Source organism: Manis javanica, chromosome 17 (assembly GCF_040802235.1).
Source record: "Manis javanica isolate MJ-LG chromosome 17, MJ_LKY, whole genome shotgun sequence".
Taxonomy (NCBI): domain Eukaryota; kingdom Metazoa; phylum Chordata; class Mammalia; order Pholidota; family Manidae; genus Manis; species Manis javanica.
Window position 1 is genome coordinate 47,590,376 of NC_133172.1, and position 20,583 is coordinate 47,610,958.

The 20,583-nt window shown below is 53.5% G+C and overlaps 1 protein-coding gene across 5 annotated transcripts; it reads right to left on the bottom strand.

The window, feature by feature from the left end:
- Positions 1 to 460: 460 nt before the first annotated feature.
- On the bottom strand, positions 461 to 19,296 carry ZDHHC1 (zDHHC palmitoyltransferase 1). Of its 5 annotated transcripts, XM_037025292.2 has the most exons (11): positions 13,302 to 18,988; positions 11,727 to 11,969; positions 7,240 to 7,415; positions 5,535 to 5,636; positions 5,037 to 5,161; positions 4,779 to 4,937; positions 4,435 to 4,547; positions 1,573 to 1,655; positions 1,233 to 1,326; positions 1,049 to 1,127; positions 461 to 939 (listed from the first exon to the last, which is right to left on the bottom strand). In XM_037025292.2, the coding sequence occupies exons 1-11, from the start codon at positions 13,308 to 13,310 to the stop codon at positions 656 to 658; spliced, it is 1,467 nt and encodes a 488-aa protein (XP_036881187.1). In that variant the 5' UTR covers positions 13,311 to 18,988; the 3' UTR covers positions 461 to 655. The 5 variants fall into 5 exon arrangements, with proteins under 5 accessions (XP_036881187.1, XP_017504739.1, XP_036881184.1 ...); XM_017649250.3 differs by lacking the exon at positions 13,302 to 18,988 and adding an exon at positions 19,018 to 19,296 and having other exon boundaries at positions 4,779 to 5,161; XM_037025289.2 differs by having other exon boundaries at positions 4,779 to 5,161; positions 13,302 to 18,991.
- Between the last annotated feature and the right edge of the window lie 1,287 nt (positions 19,297 to 20,583).

Sequence of the window (20,583 nt, forward strand, 5' to 3'; positions counted from 1 at the left end):
CGAGGTCACAACCCGGAACATTGTGGGCGGGAGAGAACCATGAGCGAGTCATAAGTAGTTAGCCCCAGAATCCAGGTACACCGACTGCGATCCCGCCGTCAGGAAGCTCCTGGACTCCCGGGGTACGCGTCCTGCGTTATTCCCACCCAACCCTGCTGTTGGCTTCGCGATCTCTGCTCCCGGTGTTGCCTCCGGAGTCCAACGCCCGCTTCACCTCATGTCTCCAAATGCAAACCCTATCCTCAAGAAAAATAACCTCCTCCAGGCAGCCTTCTAGAACCTTTCCTAGCCAGGAGCCCCTTACCTGAGCGCCTCGGGTCCTCGTGTACCTCCATGTGACAATCTGGGTGGCCACCCACTGTACCGGGGGCCCACCCCAACCTCTGCCCCTAGGCCAACTGGCAGTGTTCCGGCTCCAAGAGGGCCTCTGGCTCTGGTCATTGAGAAAGTATTCACTAAGTCCGCAAAAGCATACAAAAAGTTTATTGGAGGATCACGGCTGGTGGGGCTGGTATTGCTGAGTCGGGGGTGGGGGAAGGGGGCCGATCCCGCCGGCCGTTGGGTTCCCTAAAGTGCACTCGCTGCGGCAAGGGTGGGTTTGTTGCATAGAGTCGGGCCGGCCGCTCCGCCTCAGCCTACCTGCCTCTCCGCCCGGCTAATCCAGGCCGACCTCCAGGCTGCCCTGCGCCCCGGGCTTGCCGCTGCTCGGGCTTACGAAGACGGTGGGCGCACTCCGGTGCAGCGTCAGCCCGGGCTCTCGGCCTTCGTCCCCGGGAATGACCAGAGCGGCGCTACCTAGGCGGGTCTGCGCCACTGGAATCTCGTCCATGGACTCGGCTGACGCCGAATGGTAGGCGCCGGCGGGCCCAGCGGCGTGCACCGGGCTGGAGCCAGCGGAATCTGACGAAGAGCTGGAGCAGGGGCCCGGAGCTCGGGGCCCTGCGGGGTGAAAGAGAATGTGAGACTAGGGACCGCAACTCGCTAGGGGACCTACCTTTCCTTCCCTCGGAGCTCCCCGGGCAGGATCCGGTCAGGAAGGGGTGCTCACCGGGCAGCTTTGGTAGTGAGGGCTCGCGGTCCAAGATCCCAAAGGTCGGCACTTTATACACGCGCCGCTTCCTCTTTTTCTGCAGAGACGGGGTAGGGGAGGCGGATTGGTGCCCTCCACAGGCCCCACAGTGCTAAAAGCAGCAGAGGAATTGGGTAGAGCCTTCTTTCCCATCCGCCCTTACCTGGGGTCTGATCCGAGAGGGCAGAGAGAGAGACTCTTCGGAGCAGGGCTGTGGAGGCTCTGCTTGGCTGCTGGTGGCAGGGAACCGGGAGGGACTGAGGGGGAAGTAGGAGGGTGAGCGCTGAAAGCAGTTGTTGCCTCAAATCCCACCCGACTGGAGGTCCTGAAATAAGCCTCCCTTCCTAGGGGACAGATAAAAAGGGGCATTGATCTGTCCAAGGCCAGGCTGTGCTGGACCAAGACCTGTGCCTTGGCCCTGGCCTATCCCCTTTCTCCCACCTTGGATGGCCTGCCATGCCAATGGGAGCTACCCAGGTGGCACACACCCATGTCACACTCACTTGGCAGTCACTGCAACAGGCCTGGCCTGGCCAGGGGGCTCTTGGCGCACATGGCTGAAGGTTCGCATGTGGAACTCCATCTCCTGGGGAAGGTGGGGTCAGGGAAGCAGCGAGGCCAGGTGTGGATCCAGGGCCTTCTCAGGCCTGAGCCCACCCCATCCTGACACAACACCCGATGAATGGTCTCTGTAGGAGGTCTGGGTACAGAGGTCCAGGGCTGTCTTCCAGGCTTCCCAGCTATGCTGGGAAAACCCTTCTGCAAACTGAGGGCTAAAACACCCATCTCTGGACCTAACCCCATCCCCACCATCCTCACTTAATCTAGTCAAGCTCCACTTCCTCCAGGAAGTCCCCAGCATCATGGGCCCAGTGCACCCAGTCTAGAGCAGCTCTGGCAGAGGGGCGTGATAGGGAAGAGGCGCCTAGAGCTGCCGTCTCCTACTCCTGGCTCCTCTCAGAGCTCCAGTCTCTGGACTGATTTTTGCCCTGGTTGGGAGATGGAGCAGCCATTCACAGGCCAGGGTGTCCACCCAAGGTTATGTGCACAGCTGGATGGTTCCCTTGGAGGGAGCTGAGTCCCCAGAGCAGCAGCTATAATCTCAGCTGTCAGAAGGGTTGTGGAGGATGCACAATCTCCCCACTCACTACTTGGAAAAGGAGGGCAGTAGGGCAGTAGGTGGTAGAAAAAAAAGCCCCACAGAACCATCTAGGACCATTCTTATGGACTAGTTTTGTCTAGTCGCTGATCCTCCCAGTGACCCTGGGAGCTGCAGACCCAACCCCTGAAAATGAAGGAGACTGAGGCCGGGATGTTGCAGGAGTGGCCTAGGCCTGCACTCCAGCAGGACATACTCTAACTACTCCCATGGGGACTGCAAGTGAGGAAACAAAAGCCAGGGAAAAGCCAGCCTGGGAAGGGCGTCTGCATTGCAGAGGGTGGGGCAGAGCCAGGAGGAGGAGGCCGAGCCCACACCCCCACGAAGGGGAAGGCACCAGGACAGCTGTCGCCTGGTCCGCAGCTGTTTCCATGGAGACCCAGGCATCCTGACTAATGCAGAGATGACACTGTAACAGCAATGCCGTCTCTAAAACAAGCCTATGTTTGGGGGCAACGGCTCCAGAGTAGGGCCCCTCCCGCATTCCTGCTCAGGGTGGGAGTGGGGAGGTTGCCTGCAGGGGCCCTGGCAGATCTGGCGGACAAAGCCAGCCAGCCACAGGCTAGCTGCACAGATGCAGAGATTGAAGCCCTGGGCAAGCCCTGTGCTTCAACCTCTGCCCAGGCTGGCCCTCTGGGGAGGTGTGTTGGGGGTGCCAGCCTGAGCAGAGGAGTCTTGGAAAAGAAGATGGGGTCAAAGGTCAGTCACAAGAACTAGAACCTCAAAGAAATCCTTTCCCCACATCTATCCTCTTCCCCACTGTGGACACAGCACCCCTCCAGGGCCCAGTAGAGAGGGGCAAATCCTACCCTAGTGCCCCTGGGCTCCAGAAGCAGGGTAGGGGGGGCAGCAGTAAAGGATGGTCCCAGAAGCAGACAGGATGGTCCTAGCTAGCTGGGGAAGTTTGAGGATGTACCAGGGTGTCCTCACTCAAACCCCCTCCCCTCATCACACATGTCCCTAGGCTCCTTTCCTCAGAGACCTTCAAAATTTGCACGTTCCTGAATGGCATGCAGCACTTCTCAGCCTCAGCTCCTCTGCACACCCCTCGTCCCCCTGGGGAGACCTCTCTCAGGTCATTTGTAAATGATATTAAATGCCCTTGCTGCTGGCACATCTGGCCCCAAAGCCTAGGCCAGCAGTGACTGCAGGGCAGGGGTCCAGAGCCCTCGAGTCTGGGCATCCCAGGGCCAGCCCTACCTCCACAGGCACTGGCTGTGAAACTTTAAAAAGTCTCCTGCCTACCTCTCTGAGCCTCAGTTTCCTCTGTGAGTGGAGATGGGGATGATGCCCACTCCCAGGATCGCTGCCCTTGGCTTACATGGGCGGGTTCAGTACCCAGTACCAGGGCAGGTACACAGTAGTGTGGTGGGTGCCTCCACCAATGGCCAGCACTCCGCCAGGCCTACCCAGGCCTGGCAGCCTGGCTGACCTCTGGCAATGAGAATAAGAGAGGCAGGGTCCCAAGCCCTCCCCCAACCTGCCCACCAGCCTGTTTGTGTCCAGTTGCCATGAGGACTCAGGATCTAGAGCTCAGCCTTCCCAGCAAGGCCTGCCTGGGCCCCCTGCCTACCCAGTCCCTGGGGACTCCAAGGATTAGACTATCCCCACCCCCAGCTGTTGACCTCAGGAAGCCACTGGGCGTGGGAATGGGGATAGGATGGTCAGCAGCTGGGCTGGCCAGGCCTGAGCCTGGACTGGAGGGTTCCTGCTTCAGAATACAGAAATCTTAACTTCCCAGACCCTGCTTGTATAACCTTTCTTGGCCTCAATATGCTTGTCTGCAATATGGGTACGGTAACATCACCTACCTCATGGGCTCTTTTAAGGATTAAATAGAGTAATGAGTATAAAGGCTCAAGGTCACAGGGAGAGAGAATTGATGGCTCCATACTGGTGACCCAGTCGTTGGTCCATCCCTCTCTCTTCTGCAGCCCCAACCTGCTCACTTCTAGGCTTGCGCATTCCACACTCTCCAGCACATGCTTAGAGCCTGGGCAGGCACATACATGGGTCAGGGAAACACAAGGCTACTTCTGGCTGTACTTAAGCAAGCAGGCACTTCTCAGTGCAGGCTTGGCCCTGCCCCAGCTGTTGTTCCAGGCCAGCTTCCCTTTGTCATTGGCTGCTTGCTACACAAACCACCACCCCTCTCACACCCAGGCCCTATCTCCCACCCCCTCAACCCTCTAGGTCACTTCTATACCTGAATGGGTCGCATCTTGGGGGGACATAACTTGAGCTCCCTGTGGGTCTCCTTTGCCTCCTGTGGCAGGCGATGCTGCACAATATACTCGTAGGTGGTAAGCTTGTGCCACACTGAAGGGGTAAAGAGAGGGCTTAGTGCAATGGAAAGGGGACTCTGGATTTCAGAAGGTAAGGGAGAGTACCCAGTCCCAAACTGAAACCACTGTCCCCATATACACTGAGCCATAGAGTGAGACCACACCACCACAGCCAGCCAGCATTGGGAAGGGGCTAGAGACCTCTATTCCCTGCAAGGCTGGTGTAGGTATATGGGGGATGGGGGGTGGGGAGAGGTGCACTTACTGAGATAAATGTGGAAACAAAGCAGGTGGCCAAGCAGGGCTGTGGAGAGCAGACCCAGAAGGATAAGTAGGGCAGCCAGGGCCAGGATGGCAGGAGCCTGGGTCTCCACAGGGGCAGCAGGCAGGAACACAAACCACACATCTGTGTGATTCCTCAGGACTGCGAGGCACAGGCAGATTGTGCTCAGCTGGGGCTGAGACCAGTGACCAGAACAGGCCCAGAGAAGGGGGTGGGAGTGGGCCTGGAGTCCAGACTGACCTTCAAAGTGGTGGTTGGTGCGCAGCTGCATGGGGTTAACAAAGAACTCCACAAAGACATAAGTGGCCACAAGCACGAGGAGCAGGACACCCAGTAAGGCAGATGCCACACTGTGTAGAAAGAGCCTGGGCCCAGCAGTAGGCAGCTGTCAGCACCCCAGTGTTCCAGCTGGGTAAGGCCCAACGGATGGGCCTCTGACCTCACAGCCCCAACTCCTCATGTATTCAAAGGCTTAGGGCAAAGGTGAAGATGGACACCCTCCTCCACCCCCCATATCAGACTCCCTGACTTTCCCTGGGTCAGCAGGTGGAAGACCACAAATACACCTTTAGCCGTCAGGATTATCACCTCCTGACAGGCACACACTAATGCACACCAGCCCACAGGTCCTCCAAACAACCGCCCCCACCCCCACCCTCGTGCCCACCTGCGCCATATGCATGCTCACCGTCCAGGCTCACATACTCAGGCACTGAGCAGCCCAGTCCCCGCTCTCACCTGTAGTTCCTCTCGCCCACGCAGTTGTTCAGCCACTTGCAGTGGTGGTCGAAACCGCACACGCACTTGTTGCACGCGCTGCAGTGCTTGGAGCGAGCACTCCTGCGGAAGGAGGGGGACGGGTGGTGGGGGTTGCACAGCGCAGTCGGCCGGTTTGTCCCGTCTTTCGCCGCCAGCCTGGTCGGAGCGCCGGGCCTGCAGCGCCTTTCCCACCCTACGCTTCTGCCAAGCAGCAGAGTGCGCGCGCCCTCTGGCGGCACTGAGGGGCACGGCACACGCAGGCGGCCGCGCTTCGGAAGAGGCGGCGAGGCGGCAGCGGTGGTGGTGGGGGATGGGTCCGAAAGGCGGGAGGAGGGGTAGGGGACATTATACTGTCCCACTTTGGGACTGCGCACGCGGGTGATGGTGGTGTGAAATGGAAATGGGTCTTCTCTTCCAAGCAAGAACCCCTGGACGAGCCAGGAGAATGCAGGATGGCGCCAAGGAGCAGACAAGAGCAAGGCCATTAGTCCCAGGGCCTGCGTTGCTCTTCCTGACAGCTCCATGTTTGAGTCCCTGTCCCTGCCAGTCTATGGGAGTTTTACTGGTATTCTCCCTGAAAACCTTAGTCTGTCTGGGCTAATCCAAAGAGAGCCAAGAGAAGAGCAAGCTGACACCTGCATGAGCAGTTGGCCACAGGTGGTTACTTGAGGCGAGGCCACCTTAGGCATGCTTGGGAGTGAGAGTCTCCCAACAGCAGGGAGGGGCCAGGGAAGCCCGAAGGAGCGTAGAAGAATGAGCTGCAACCGCCTTCCCAAGAACTGAATGGAGCCCTGGGATGGGCAGCAACTGCCAGAGCAACCAGTGAGGCACAACATGGGCAGGCGCCTAGTGAAGGAAAGGATGGTCGGATGCCAAAATCCTCAGTGCCTTAATGCGATTGGCTTTTTCTGTCCTGCAGTCAGACCCCCTCCAACAGGCTGCCAGGGTTTTAAGATTAGAAGCCTGGAGCTGGCCTTGTACCATAATCCCCATCCCCAATGCCCTACCTGAGACTGAAAGACTGGGTAGCTCCAGGAGGGTGGGGAGGGGCCTGAGGAGGCAGTGAGGTTCAGCCAAGGGGGTTCGGACTCTGCACGTTCCGACTCCTCTCTCCATTAGCAGTGTGACCTGGAGCAAGTCACTTGGCCTCTGCGGGCCTTGGGTTCCTCATGAGTAAACAAGGATGAAGGTATTGGCTCAGGGACCAGGCAGGCTCGGTTGTGAATCTGGCTCTGCTGCCCAACAGCCTCTGAGCCTCTCAAAGCCTTGGGCTCTTCCTCCCCTGCAAAGTGCAAAGGTGCTGCCCACCCTGCAGGGTGGTTGTTCATAAGCACTTAGCACATAGTAAGTACTCAAGCACCAACCGCCCCCCTCCAATCTGTAAACATTTGTGAGAGATGAGGGAGGGGGTTACTGGCAGAGTTGATCATTACAAGTGTTTGTGGCAGTGCCAAATGTTTTCTGCTTTAACTGTTGAAAATGCTAGTCCTCATCTTCTGTTTCCAATCACCTCTTTCACCCAATTTTCTCACTCATCAAGATTCATGACTGTAAAACACAAGGGTTTTGAGGCACTGGGCTAACTGCAACACCCTGGGCATGTCCCTCTCTGCCTTGGGCTCCCGCTGGCAGTTTCCCAGGCACGCTCATCACCCGTGCATGCCCTGAGTCTGCACGCACTCACACATCCACATTGCACAAGTTGCAGTGCAGGTCTTCAATGACGTGTGCATGTTGGCTGCGGCTGAAGATGGGCAGGGGCCCTGCATAGCTCTTGTCCCGCACGCTGGCGTCTGCCGGATCGATGGAGACAGCAGTCAGGTGTACCACTAGGTGGCCGGCAAATATGGCACCCATGCACTGGCCCAGCAGGCTAAAGACTCACTCCACACACTGCTGGCCAGAAGCCCCCCACCCTGCTTCCTGTGGCCAGAGAACGCCTCTCCACCTCCACATGGCTCCCTCCTGTGCCACATCCTCCCTCCAAGTCCCTAAGAACTTCCTTGTGAGACCTCTTCAGATGGAAGGGGAGAGAGGCCATCTGGTAATGGAGCTCACAAGACAAGTCTCCTACTGTCCTCTAGGAGCCCAACTACAGTGAGGCCCTCTACTACTACTACTGCCTCCACTACAGCCTCACTACTGCTCCAAGGCTTGGACACCACCTCGTTGGTCTGACCTCAGAATCTGATCTGGCTTCAGGTTCTAAACGGCAAAGTGAGACTAAAAAAAATCATCCTGTAAGGTCAGGGGCTCCCAAAATCTAACTCTAAACTGGTTTATTCTGCTTTCACAGTAAGTCAGCTCTGAGAGGGAAGCAGCCAGCCTTCTCCCAGCAGCCGGGCCAGACAAAGAATCACCTGCAGACAGGGCCTTATATACCCACCACCTCTCTGACCTGGAGTCCAGGAACCTGAAGCCCTGGGGCTGAATGTCTACAACCTGACATATTCAGGGCTTGGCCAGAGGCAGCATGGCTAATTCCTAGAGCTGAAACACAGATTTTCCAGGACCTATCTGCTCAGTGATTGGACCAAATGCTGGAGACAAGTATGCTGACAACTTGCTGCAGAGTCTCAGTTGTGTAAAAATTCACCAACAGATTGCGCCCAGGTAGCCATCCAGCCTCCCTCCCGCCATCTTCCTGCTGGCCAGGACATTATCCCTCTATCATTCACCCTCTATCCATCAGCTCTCCAACCAACCTCCTTTTCTCCCCTCTGCCTCCTCGTAGAGGCCAAACTTCCCTACATATCTGCATGAGCCAGGCTTTGCCTTACTGTATCTGAACACCACAGTCCCATGGCCCATCACCTCTCTATCCCTACAGCCCCAGTATAGATCAAGCCTTCACCTCTTGCCTGAGTTATTCCAGTCTCCTGACTCTTCCTCCTGTCTGGGTCCCTTGAGTCTGCCCTTCACTTGGTCCCAGAGAGAACTCTAAAACACTTAAATGTAAAGCCTTGCCTGCCTAAACTACAATGGCTCTCAATCTGAAGTTTACTCAGCACAATGCCAAGGCCCTGTTTGCTCTGGCCCCTCTCAAACCTTTCTGGTATCACCAATCACTACTTCTCACCATTCCAGCCTCTCTTCAGACACACTGAACATGGGCAAACATGTGCCAGGCCCCACCCCCTGGTTCATTCATTCAACTGTTTACTGAGGTCTTTCTCTAAACCAGTCCCTGAGGCCATGTGCAGGAACAAGACAGACTTGGTCCCTAGCCCCAGGGAGCCTACAGTCTGGTGGGAAATACAGATGTTAATCAAATAATGGGTTGACTACAATGAAGAAAGTTCATGATTATGTGAGTTTGTAACTGGGTGACCTCATCTAGTCTGAAGGGATCTGGAAAGCTTCCTTGAGGAAGTATTGTCTCAGCTGAGACTTGGAGAAGAATAGATAACGGGGACATGGGAGGTAATGTAAAGGGGTAAGGGGGCCTGGCCAGGTACTGTGACAAACAGCCTCAACCAGAGGGGTGGCTGATGTGTCATTACAGCTCAGCTCATTGCTGCCATGCAAGAATGAGGGCCCATGTCACTAAATTGTGGCTTTTCAAGAAGAATCAGAAATCTGGATTTTTATGTGAGTTTTCTCATTTTTTAAATGTTGACGAGGAAATCATTTTTAAAACACACCTGCCGAAGAAACACCTAAGATCTGTCCATTTTGTGTATTAATTATCCCTCAATTGAAAAAAAAAATCTGTAAGCCAAATAGGTCCACTGGCTGCTAGTTCTTGACTTCTGACTTAGCTGGGCATTGGGGTGGAGAGGCAAGGGGCTTCCAGGCAAGTGTTGTTGCAACAGAGAACAGAGAAAATAATCTAAGGAGAGGTGGGGAGATGGGCAGAGTCCAGAATGTGAGAGCCTTGAGGATCTTGAACATAATTCCTTAAGGCAGGAAGAAGCCATTAGAGAGTGTTAGGCTGGGGAGCAACTTTATCAGATTTGTTCTTTGAAAGGGCACTCTGGCCACAGGGACACAGATGGACTGGCTGCAGTGAAAGCATATGTAGGAAGACTTGTTTGGAAATGAAATGGTCTCTGGGTAAGAGAGGCAGATGGCAATGGAAAGGAAAGAGGGCAAAATTCAATAGCTATTTAGGAAGTAAAATCAACAGGACTTGATGACTGTATATAGGCAATGAAGGAAAGGGGTGGAGTCAAGAGAACAGGTTGAGGCCAGGCCCAGGGGAGGACGGGACCTGTGGGCAGTAAGTATGCATCTGGGCCTGTGGTAATGTGGGTCTACACAGCCTTCCTCCTGCAGACAGTCTGCTGTATGAGCTCCCAAACCATACTTAGCATGGGACAAGCTCCAAGCTACACGGCTTTATTCCAGTTGGCAGCTGAACACCACACAGCTGGGGCCCTGCTTTACTCATCTTTGCAACCCTGGAGCCCAAGCCAGTTCCAGGCCTAAAGTGGGTACTTGGTACACACCCTTATCCAACCTCAGTACTCCGGGGCCCTGAGGGGGCCTGCATAAAGAAGGTAGCTTTGATGGAAGGAAGGAGAACCATCCCAGGCCTGGAAATGGGGGTATCAGACCAGGTGGCTCTGTGAGCCTCCAACACTGCCCAAAGCAATAGATGTGGAGAGGACAAGACCCTGAAGTCATGTCAGTGCCTCAGGGCAGTCCTTCTGGCCTCACTGGGTACCAGCTGTGTGGCCTCAGGGAGTCACTTAATATCTCGGAGCCCCAATTTCTTCATTATTAAAGTGGGAGGAATACCTCCCTTACAGACTATTATGAAGATGGAATGAGATAATCCATGCACAAGGGTTAGCACAGTGCCTGGCACATGTAAGTACTGAAGAAATGCTGCTTACCCTTGTTCACTGCTCTGATTCAGCTCACTCTAAACCACGTGCTTATTAATCTGGCTTTCCAGGTACACTGATGGTAGAAGCCAGGTAATCCCGAGTGTGTGGGATACCTACCCCAGATAATGGGAGGAATGTCCCATGAAGCATTCTACTTAATAGCATTGACTAAGGCCTACTGGTCACCTCTGGGAAAGTCCAGTTTTCCATTTACAGAGCTGATGACTAGGCTCTGGGCCCTAGCAAACCAGGAAATCCCCCAGTGACACTGCTGGTATCTGAGGACGACAACCTCCTGTATTGTCCTTCTCCACATACCTGTGCTTGTCACTCACCAGCCCAGAGCTCTGGGGTTTCCCACAGTGGGTGCTCACACTTACAGCTCCTGCATTCTGCTGCTCACATACACATCCTTATGTGCTCCTTGTCCCTACCCTGGGAAGCAAGCAGAGTCTTCCTGTCACACAGAGGAAAAAGATACGCCCCAGAGAGCCGGCAGATGCTGCTCAGCCTTGTGCAACCCTGAAAAGACTTCCAAGTTCATCCCTGTGCACCTCCTTTAGCTCACCCTAGCCCTTCTCCCCACAGAGGCCAGGAAATCATGAGGTACATACACAAGGGCACACTCTCATGGGCACCCTCTGGATGGGGCACATGGCCCTTTGCTGTACCCCAAGCTCCCTGCTTTGGAGCCACGCCCTCTGCTCCTGGGGGTTGTGGCCAGGGCTACAGCAGTCACCACTAGGCTCATGCAAGTTCATGTCTGTCCCTGTTCTCAGGAGTCTCCAGGGCATCTTTAGCCCTCCTCTTATCAATTCAACCTTACACTTAAAGGGTCTAATTTACAAAATCAGTGAGCTCCTAAACAGTCCCTGCTACAGCATAATAATCTGTCTGTAAATAAAACCACATTTTAAATGTACCAAGGAAACTTACTATGTAAAAGAATTCTACCGTGACTCTTTTTGAAAAGTGAAAAATTCTTTCATAAATGGAAAAATTATTCTCTAATTTATCCCTTGCTGAGCTCTGGACACAATTAGCCTAAAGGCTGTCTTCTGTATTTGCTCTTGTGGTACCTCGGTTGATGAGGTTTCCATCTGTGGGGGCTTTAAATGCTCCAAGGTATGTTAGGTCTGTCTGCTCACCCCATTAGGCAGTGGGGTCAGATAAGGGTTGGAGGTCAAGCAGGCAGGTAGCTGGCCCCCTGGGCAGAGATGGGGCACACCTGAGCTTTCTGAGGCACTGGAACCCAGCTTCAGGCCTCTACCATGTTGTCCCTCCATCAACTGCCCCCACTCCTCCAGGCACCGGTCCCACACTTTCTCAAGGATACAGCATAGCCAGCAGGCACCCAATTGTGAGGCAGGAGGGGAACAAGGACCCCAAAGCCGATCACAGCGAAGAAGAGGTACAGCAGCCAGGCCACAATCTGGAGCGGGTGAGGGGGCCAGCTCCACCCATTCCGCCGGGACCGCTGGCCCTGCAGCTCTGGGGAGGGTCTGCTGGCCTGCGCAGGCGCTGTCCACACATTCTTCTCGGGGGCTGTCTTGTTGGAGGGCTTGTTGCAGATGTTCATCTCCGGAGGGAGAAAGAGTAGAGCAAGCATTAGATTAACGAGACCAAGCTAAGGCCCAGAGCCCCATGCCTGCAGCCAGGTTCCAGAGGGGGGAGCAGGCTGGGATATGAAGAAGTCTCCCAGCTACTCTGCAGGGGAACCCTGGGCTCTAAGCATAACGACAGGCAGTGGGGGAGGGTGGTAGTAGAATGCTGGTCTCAAGGCCCCAGGGCAAGCTCTGGCCCCAGCCTTGGCTGGGACAAGGTGGGAGGCTCCAGGGTTTATTCAGGACACGGTGTGGCTGCCCGTTACTCAAAACACTGTCTCCACAGCCATCAAAGTTAAACCCAATAAGACATGTTCTCATCTGGTAACAATATCAGGCTGGGGCCAGAGCAATGAGAACACATGCTGATTCTGTTAGCATTAGTCACCTCTGTCCTGAGGTCCAAATGCAAGTGTCAGAGAGGGCCCCCCTACCATTTGCTAAGGGAAACGGGGTGGGGTTACACAGGAAGATCTGCTCTCTGCCCCTTGGCAAGCACCCAACCCCTTTAGGACTGGGGGACCCTGAACCATCTCCCCTGTGTCTCAGAAGGGCACCAACTTCTTGGCGGGGGAGGAGTCAGCACACAGGAAAGCGGTGAGGATTCAATTCCTCTTTTGTTCCCTCCAGAAGAGGAAATGACCATGTTTTTCTAAGTAAATCTGGTCCTGGTGTACTGAGACTAGAAAGGTGGGCTGATGCCCTTTTACTCACTTGAGGGAGCTCAAGGAAGGTCAGGCCTCAGCCAGAGCCAGGTCACCAGATGGCAGCCATCCTTCTGCCCAAGACCTGGCCGGGCAGCCAAAGTTACATGCGGGGCAGGCAGAGTGGGCCTGTCCTTAGAGGAGGAAGAGCCCCTCAGTATATTCTTGGCCTGAGGTGGGACTCAAGCCTGGACGGGCAGTGCCACGCTTGGGGAGAGAGGTCAACCCACAGCTCTTGGTGGGAAGGCCAGGAGACAAAACCCTGGCAGTGGGCATCTCCTCTCAGAAGCCCCGACTGTGGGCCAGGGAGTCTGAACACACCAGAGGGTAAAGCAGAGCCCCCTCAGCACATCTGCCTGGTACGTATGCCTTCCTCGATTCTCAGCCCAAGGAAATGTGACTTGACCTTCAGACCCCACTACAAGTATCACCTCACCGAGGAAGCTGTCCCTGAAGTCCCAAGCTGAGTCAGGGGGGCCTCATGCTCAGCTTTTATTGAGCAAATCACTTTGCCATGCCCACGTCTGCCCCCATTATGCCAATGTACTGTGATTCATTCACCTCTGTTCCCCACATCCTCTACCCCAAGCACCCACAACATACCTTGTACATAGTAGGTGCTCAGTAAATGTTTGCTGACTTGAAAACATGAAATAAAAGGAAATGTGGACGCAGTAAATGATGTAGAATCCTGGTATACCAGAAGCCATCCAGCCTTCAATCTGCCCAGCCACCGTACACCCATACCTCCCCTGCCCCAGCCCCCAGCCCCGTGGCTATCACCCTGGCTACTGGACGTCTGCATTTAGCCGCTCTGCCTTTCATCCTGCCTGGGTCTCAGAGCCTCTTTCTGTAAGCCAAGCCTGGCATAACGGAAGCCGCCTCCTAGGAGCCTCATCTCCAAACTAAATGGAGTGACCTTAGTTTCCTCCCAGGGACTCAGGTGGAATAATCTGGTCATTTGCTTTGTCTTCAACAAGCCACAAAAGGTGACAAAAGAGCCCCAGCTTTGGAAGAAAGAGATCTAAGTTCAAGTCCTGGCTCTGCACTTACTAGCTGAGTGGCCTGAGTTTCTTCTGAAAAAAGGGAGGCATGCCCAGCTAGGGCGATGCACAGATCATTAACACACACACACACTTTCTAAGTGGTAGGCATTAGAACAGCCCTCTGGGCTGTCCTCACCTCTCCAGACTGAGGCTCCTGCACCTGACATGCTATGAGATGTACGTCCAAAGTGATGGGGCTAGATGAGGTTGCTTTCATGTGTCTATTGTCCCAAGGAACACACTGTCATAAGAGCTGGGCCACTGGACGGTCATTCTAATGTCTCACCTTAGATCAAAAGTGACAAAGGTGATCAAACAGCTGGCATCACTGTATTTTGAATATCCCCATGGGTAGAAAATCTTTGTCCTTGATTTTTGGAAACAGGCAAAGATTATCAGTTCAAACCCTGTGAATACACTTGTTTCCTTCTGCCATCATTACACCTGAACAGCCCCACACCTTGAGGGGGTTTCTAAAGAAAGATGCAGAGGCACAGGTCCTTGCTGCCCAAAGTGGGTTGGCGGTGGCCACAGGGCCCCCCCAGTGCTGCTGCATCCCCTCTACCTGAGGCTGTAGGAGTCACCATCTGAGGCCAGGGAACAACCACAAATAGCCCTGGGCATGGCTATGACTCTAAACCAGGACACCCTCAGCCCACTTGCAGGAGACTGTGGGTGAGGGGATGGTGCCACTGGATCTAAGTCCCCTGCAGCAGTGTAGACACCTGAGCTGGCGAGGGGGCATGCCACCTGCCCCAAAAGCCTAGGCCAGAGCCAACTCTTAACTGATGACATTTTTCCATGCAGCGTCGGTGGCCACAGATATTTTGGCCCAAATATTTTGATTAGAAGGGTTGGGAAGCAGAGAGAATCCCAGATGGGGGCCTCAAGCACAGCTGGGACCAAGCACTGTCCTCAGACCCAAGGACTTCCCTGGCTGTCCCTCCTCTCTCAGCACGTTCCTAGGAGACCAGCTTGAAAGATGCATGGCTCTGCTCTGGGACAATTCAGCCAGCCAGCTTGTGCACTGGCCCCCTGGCCCAGTCAGCACTTCTTGGGGCCCAGCCCCTCTGTGCCCTTAGGATGTCAACACAGATGGGAACAGGCCCCTGACTTCAGGGGCTTGCTTTCTGGGGGCTCAGGCAGACGCAGAGGGACATCAGGGCAGTGGGTGAACGGGTACTTTGGTGGCCTTGCAAGGGCCAACATTCTGTGTGACAGATAGAGTGGATGGCGTAGGGGGCGAGTCCAGAGAGGAAGAGATGAGCACTGGGGAGCTGCAGGATCAGATCCTGAGAGGCCAGGTGAGGAAGCCTGGGCACTGGTGAAAGAGCCACCAGAAGTCATTGGAAGTTTAAAGCAGGGAGTGACATAAAGGTGATGAGTGTTTTAGAAGCTTTCTCGTCACAGTGGGGAAGAGGGCATGAGCCAGAGGGAAAGGGAAGAGGGGAGGTGACACTACAGCAGGCTGGCCCAGGGAGGGCAGCAGCCTGGCGGCCCTGTGCTTTGGAAGGAGTTGGTGGGGAATTGGAGGTCAAGCCCACAAGCCTCCCACACCCATCTACCCAACACCCCCAGCTGCATCTTTGGTGGGCTGAGAGGGATGTGGGCCCTGATAAAAGATTTCTCATGTACCTTCTGCTGCCGTAAGACAAACCACAGAGTTAATCTGGCATAGATGGAGGGAAGACAAGAGCAAAGAGGCCCCATAGAGTGCTCTGGCTAAAGGCAGCCATAGCCTTGGGAAGTCAAGGGCCCACAGGACTTCTGAGGTGGTGTGGAGGGGCTATGCAGGCCTCTCCCATGTCCCAAAAAGGTGAAGGCCATTGCCAGGAGGACAGTATTCTGTTTTTATGTTAACATTCACTTGCTAAAAGCCTAAAACAGCATTTTCAAAATAACATTAGGCTACCTTAAATTATGTCTAATTTAAATGAAGGCAATCGTAATATTTCAGGTTCTTGTTATGAACTGCAGAAGTTATATGACTGATCCACTTCCCCCTTGTCCACTTTGCTCCCACCAAAAAAATATTTAGGAATGTTGCACTGAGATTCATGAATGGCACTGTCAACAGAACCAGACCGAGGTGAAAATTACTTGCCCTGGAGAGGCTGAGGGCATCCCAGCATTCTTGCAAGATGCCTGAGGACTTCAGGACAGAGCCAACTTAACTACCGACTAGGGTTTGCTGGGGGAGGCTGTGGAACTGAGAGGGTAGAGTTATGGGCTCAGAGGAGAGGTGATAGGGTTGATGGGGTGCCTGGAGGACCTGGAGACCTGACAGACCAACAGGGAGAGAAGCAGGTTGGAGCTAGGGAAGAGGGCTAGGCCTGGAGATAGAGCCTGGTTCAGGTTTCCACACTGCCACTCACAGGTTGTGGAACCCCAGGAGGCAAATTTTGTAGCACCACCTCTTTGGGAGTCACCTTTACCTACCTTTCAAAAATGTTAGCTGGAAGGCAATCTGGCAATGTCTACCAAACTTTCGAACACATATACTCTTGGGCCCATACCTTCATATTTATGTTATACATATACTCACAAAGGACACAAAGATTTACTGCGGTCTTATTCATAATAAAAGACATAGCTTATTATAATAATAAAGGATAAAAAGCAGTATAAACAAACTATGGCATATACACACAACGCAATGCTATGCAACAGCAAAAACAGTGGGAGATGAGATGACCTTTGATACACAGTTAAGTGGAAAGGCAAGATGTGGGACAGTTTAGAACCTGCTAGGTAGTAAGTGACCAAACACAAAGGAGGAGGGAGAGACATCTATGTCCCTCCACATATGGATTCCCTCTGGAAAGAAATGCGAGAAAGCAAACACAGAGGCAGATTCTAGGAAGGAGATCTAGTGGCTGGGGGTCAGAGAGATTTGCTTTTACTGTGTACTCTTTGGGACTGTTTGAATTTTTTTTTTTACTTTGTGCATGTACTGCTTTTGGAAAAAAAGTATGTCAAATAATTGAGGGGTGTCCCCTCTTACCCTCCTGGCCCCACTGGTCTGCTGTGTGGATCAAACGTGCTCATGTGACCCAGAGCCCTACACCACACCAGACTAACAAGGAGATCCTGCCTAACAACCATACAACAAAAAGGTTGTTTTAGTTCAGTGTTTTCTCACTCTTGAAAGCAATTCTGAGTTGTTGGGCTGCAGAACTGTGAAGACCAGTCACAGAGCTCCCTACAAGCTGTTCAGGGTCTCGTCAAAGCTGGACTTGGACACCAGGCAGTACAACAGAGGGAGGACTTGCTGGCAGGCCCTTGTTCCAGTCCTCGGCCCAAGGTTTCCCATGACTCCAGAACCCAAAGGAAGGCACGTGCCATAGGGAGGTTTTGCTCCCAACCATGTTTTCTTTTTGTTGGAAGATTTACGGTTGCCATGCAAGTGATGTTCTACAGATATTTCTAAATGAGTTTTCAGGGTTTATTCCCCCAGAATCTGTTTCTAAAATAATTTTCACTGAGATTGAACAGATGCTAGATTCAACCACCTAAAGAGGAGCTGTAAAGAAAATGCTGCATGGTGCTGTTTTACAGCACAAAAAGTCATCCATGAAAGAATTTACAGGAGCAAGTACTTTATGAAAATTCTCCACAGGTGTCACTGAAGTCCCTGGCCTTAAAATTCTGGGAAATGGCTATAGTTTGACTAAGATGCACATCATAATTCCCAGGAAATAAACTGGGACTTCAAGTTGTTCTCATAGACTTTTCCAGTCATTGGTCTAAGATGCAGATGGTTCCTCATATAAACAGCAAGCAGAAGTCTGATGCTAGGGCAAAAAAAGCTTGAAACCTCAACTACTCCTGAGTTGACCTGGTCTGAAACATTTTTTGGGCTACTCTTCTGAAGCAAGCACTGCAAACTGTTTGGAATTCAAGTTAAGCCCAGGAAGGGGGACAACAAGGAGGGAGCAACGTGAAGCAGAAACAAGGCCAATGAGCAGAGGCAAGTGTTGTTGATTTTAAGAGGGAAATCGGCTCACATGATTGTAGGAGCAAGCCTTGAGAACACCCACTAATGAACAGTCATGAAGAACAAAGTGGTGACAGAATAAAGTAAGAAAAACAAACAAACAAAAAACCCCGGCTACTTTAGCACCAATGTTGCTTTTATTGCGTCTCATGGTGATTATCTGTTTACAAACTCATCTCCCACAGTGAACCGCCAATTCCACAAAAGGGACCACCCCTCACCCAAATCCAGCTCTCCTTCAAAAAGGGAAATTAAGCCACTTCTTACCATCTCTGCTGCCATCACACTAATTCAAGCCTCCATCATTGCTCCCCTACAGGGTTTCAAAGATAATAATCATCACTAGCATTTAGAGGGCACTTATTCTGTGCTGGGAACTGCTTTAAGTGCTTTGACAGAACTCACTTATTAAAGCCTCACAACTCTCTGAGGTAGGTCCTATCATTCCAAACTGCTCCCACAGACCTCACCAATCACTGGTCTCATGTGCCGGCCCCTCACTTTCTCATAAACAACATGCAGAACAATATCTCCCTTTCAGAGAAGAGGACACTGGGGCTCAGAGGGATTAAGTAAAGTTTTTAGAAGACACAGCTGGACTGAAAGAATTAGAATGGACCCTCAACTGACTTTTGGGTGTGCCCTGGCATAACTACGATGCCCACAGCAGCCAGAGGGAGGTGAGTTTTTCAAAACTTGACACTCATCAAAACTCAATGGTTTCCTCCTTCTGCTAGGATGAATTTGAAACTCCAGCCACATCCCTCAAAGTTCCCCTCATACTTTGTTCCTTAACCTTACTTCCCAGCCTCCAGACCTCTGCATTTGTTTCGCCCTCCTCCAGAAACACCCTTCCCCTCCCTATTCACGGTGCTGGCTCCAACCCTCAGGTCCTAACTTCAAAGTCACCTTTCACAGCTGGCGTCCCAGACCACCTCACTCCATTTCATCACCAGAGCACGTATCCCAGCCTCAAATCACTTCAGTCGAGTACCTGGCGCCTGCTCTCTGACCGCTCTGAATACTCTGAGGATTCTGGAGACCAGAGTGTGTTTGGTGCCCACCGTGGCCCCGCGCCTGCAAACAGCAAGCGCCCAGTGCAGATCTGTGACCGTGATGAATGCCAAAAGGAAGCCCCGCGCTTTGCCCAGTCCCTGGAAGCCAGGCCGCGGGGCTCCAGGCCGAGGCGAGCGCAGAATCCCACCGGGCGGCGGCAGCCGCGACCCAGAGGCGCCGGCCAGACTTCGAGGTGAGAACCGCGGCGGGGGCTCCTCACCTGCGCGAGGTGGCGGCCGAGCCAGATCGGCCCTGCCAAGGTCACCCAAAGGTTCAGCCCCGGCGCCTGGCCGTCCGCCCAGCGCTTTAGACCCTAGCTCCGGCGACGGTCTGCGGGACTGGGCGGCCGCACGCCCCGGAGTGGGGCCCCATCTCGGGCGGCGAGTCAGACGTAGGGCCGGGAGGTCCTCGGCCTCCGGCTCAGCAAGTTAGCTGTACTGCCCGGCCAGAACGAGACGGGCTCGGCCTCGTTCGGCGCCGGGCCCGTTCCCCTGGCAACGGCGCGGGCTACGGCGCCCCACAGCGGCCAAACCGCGCTGCGTCACTTCGCGCGGGCACCCAAGCTTGAGGCGGGGCGCACGATGGACACCCCCCCACCCTCAGCGCCCCAGCGGGCCCATTCTTCTCCAACATTTCTACTTGAAAACCTACTTTTCCCCACCCCCAATCCACAGCTTTTCTTAATTTGTCCCAAACGCCCTCTCCTCCAGTGTCTCCCATGAGATCCCCGCTCTCAAGAAGACCCACAGTTTGTCTGCACATTTTAATGGAGTATATGCTGGACACTATACATACCATGAGGAACATCCATGAGATCCCTCCCTTTAAGGGAGATTACAGGTTAAGGGGAAGACAGACAAAGATCCTACTGGGAGCCCCCATCTTCCAGTCTAACACGCTAGTGGTAACTTCAGTCTTGGTCTCTAAGGGGCTTCTCTTCCCCAGGTTATTCCAAGGACTCAGGGTCTCCTGCCACAGCAAACAGTCTGAGAAGCACCCTCTGGTCCTCTCTGTTACTGAGGCCCCAACCATTGTCTTGTCTCCAGGGGTTTCAGGGTTGGGCCCGGTGGGACTGTGCTTGCTTTCCTCTGGGCTGTCTGCTTCCTCTGTTCCAGGGCCTGCAGACTCTCTTTCCTTTCCCTGCCTGGGGTATCTCCCTGCTGGACTTTGCTCTCCTGAAAGCTCCTTCTCCCCTTCTTGGGAACACTGAAAGTGTGGTCTCCCACAAGCTCAGGATTCTCAAAAGACAAGAAGAGTCTTTGTCTTCTGCCCGCTGTCCTATCCATATCTCCAAGGCCCAAAAATGGTGAGCAGCTGGCTGGCTACCTGCTCAGAATGGGCTGGACAGAAAACATCCCTATCCCTGAAGTATATAAGCTACAAACATAATGATAAAACAACATAACAACTCCTGCTCTGTCACATGCCAATTGTGGGTCCTTGTATAAATGTCAATCCCTCCACTATACATATTCTTGTTTTCAGGACTGATAAACTCAAACTGGTTATGGAATAAATATCAATACTACTCTGGCCTCAGAAATACTAAATGATTTCCCAACTCTTACCTGGAATTGGAGAATTTAGGGTCAAATGGAGTTTGTGACCCAGTAATCATTGTGAAAGTGAAGCCATTTGTGCCCACAGGGAGGGAAGGGACCCGAGGATTACAGCCATCTAGACTCTGGGTCCACCTACCTCTGAAGTACCTCTCCTGCATGTCCCATGGGTCTCTAGATGTAACACATCCTTATATGCTCTCTTTGTCCTTGACATACACCTGCTC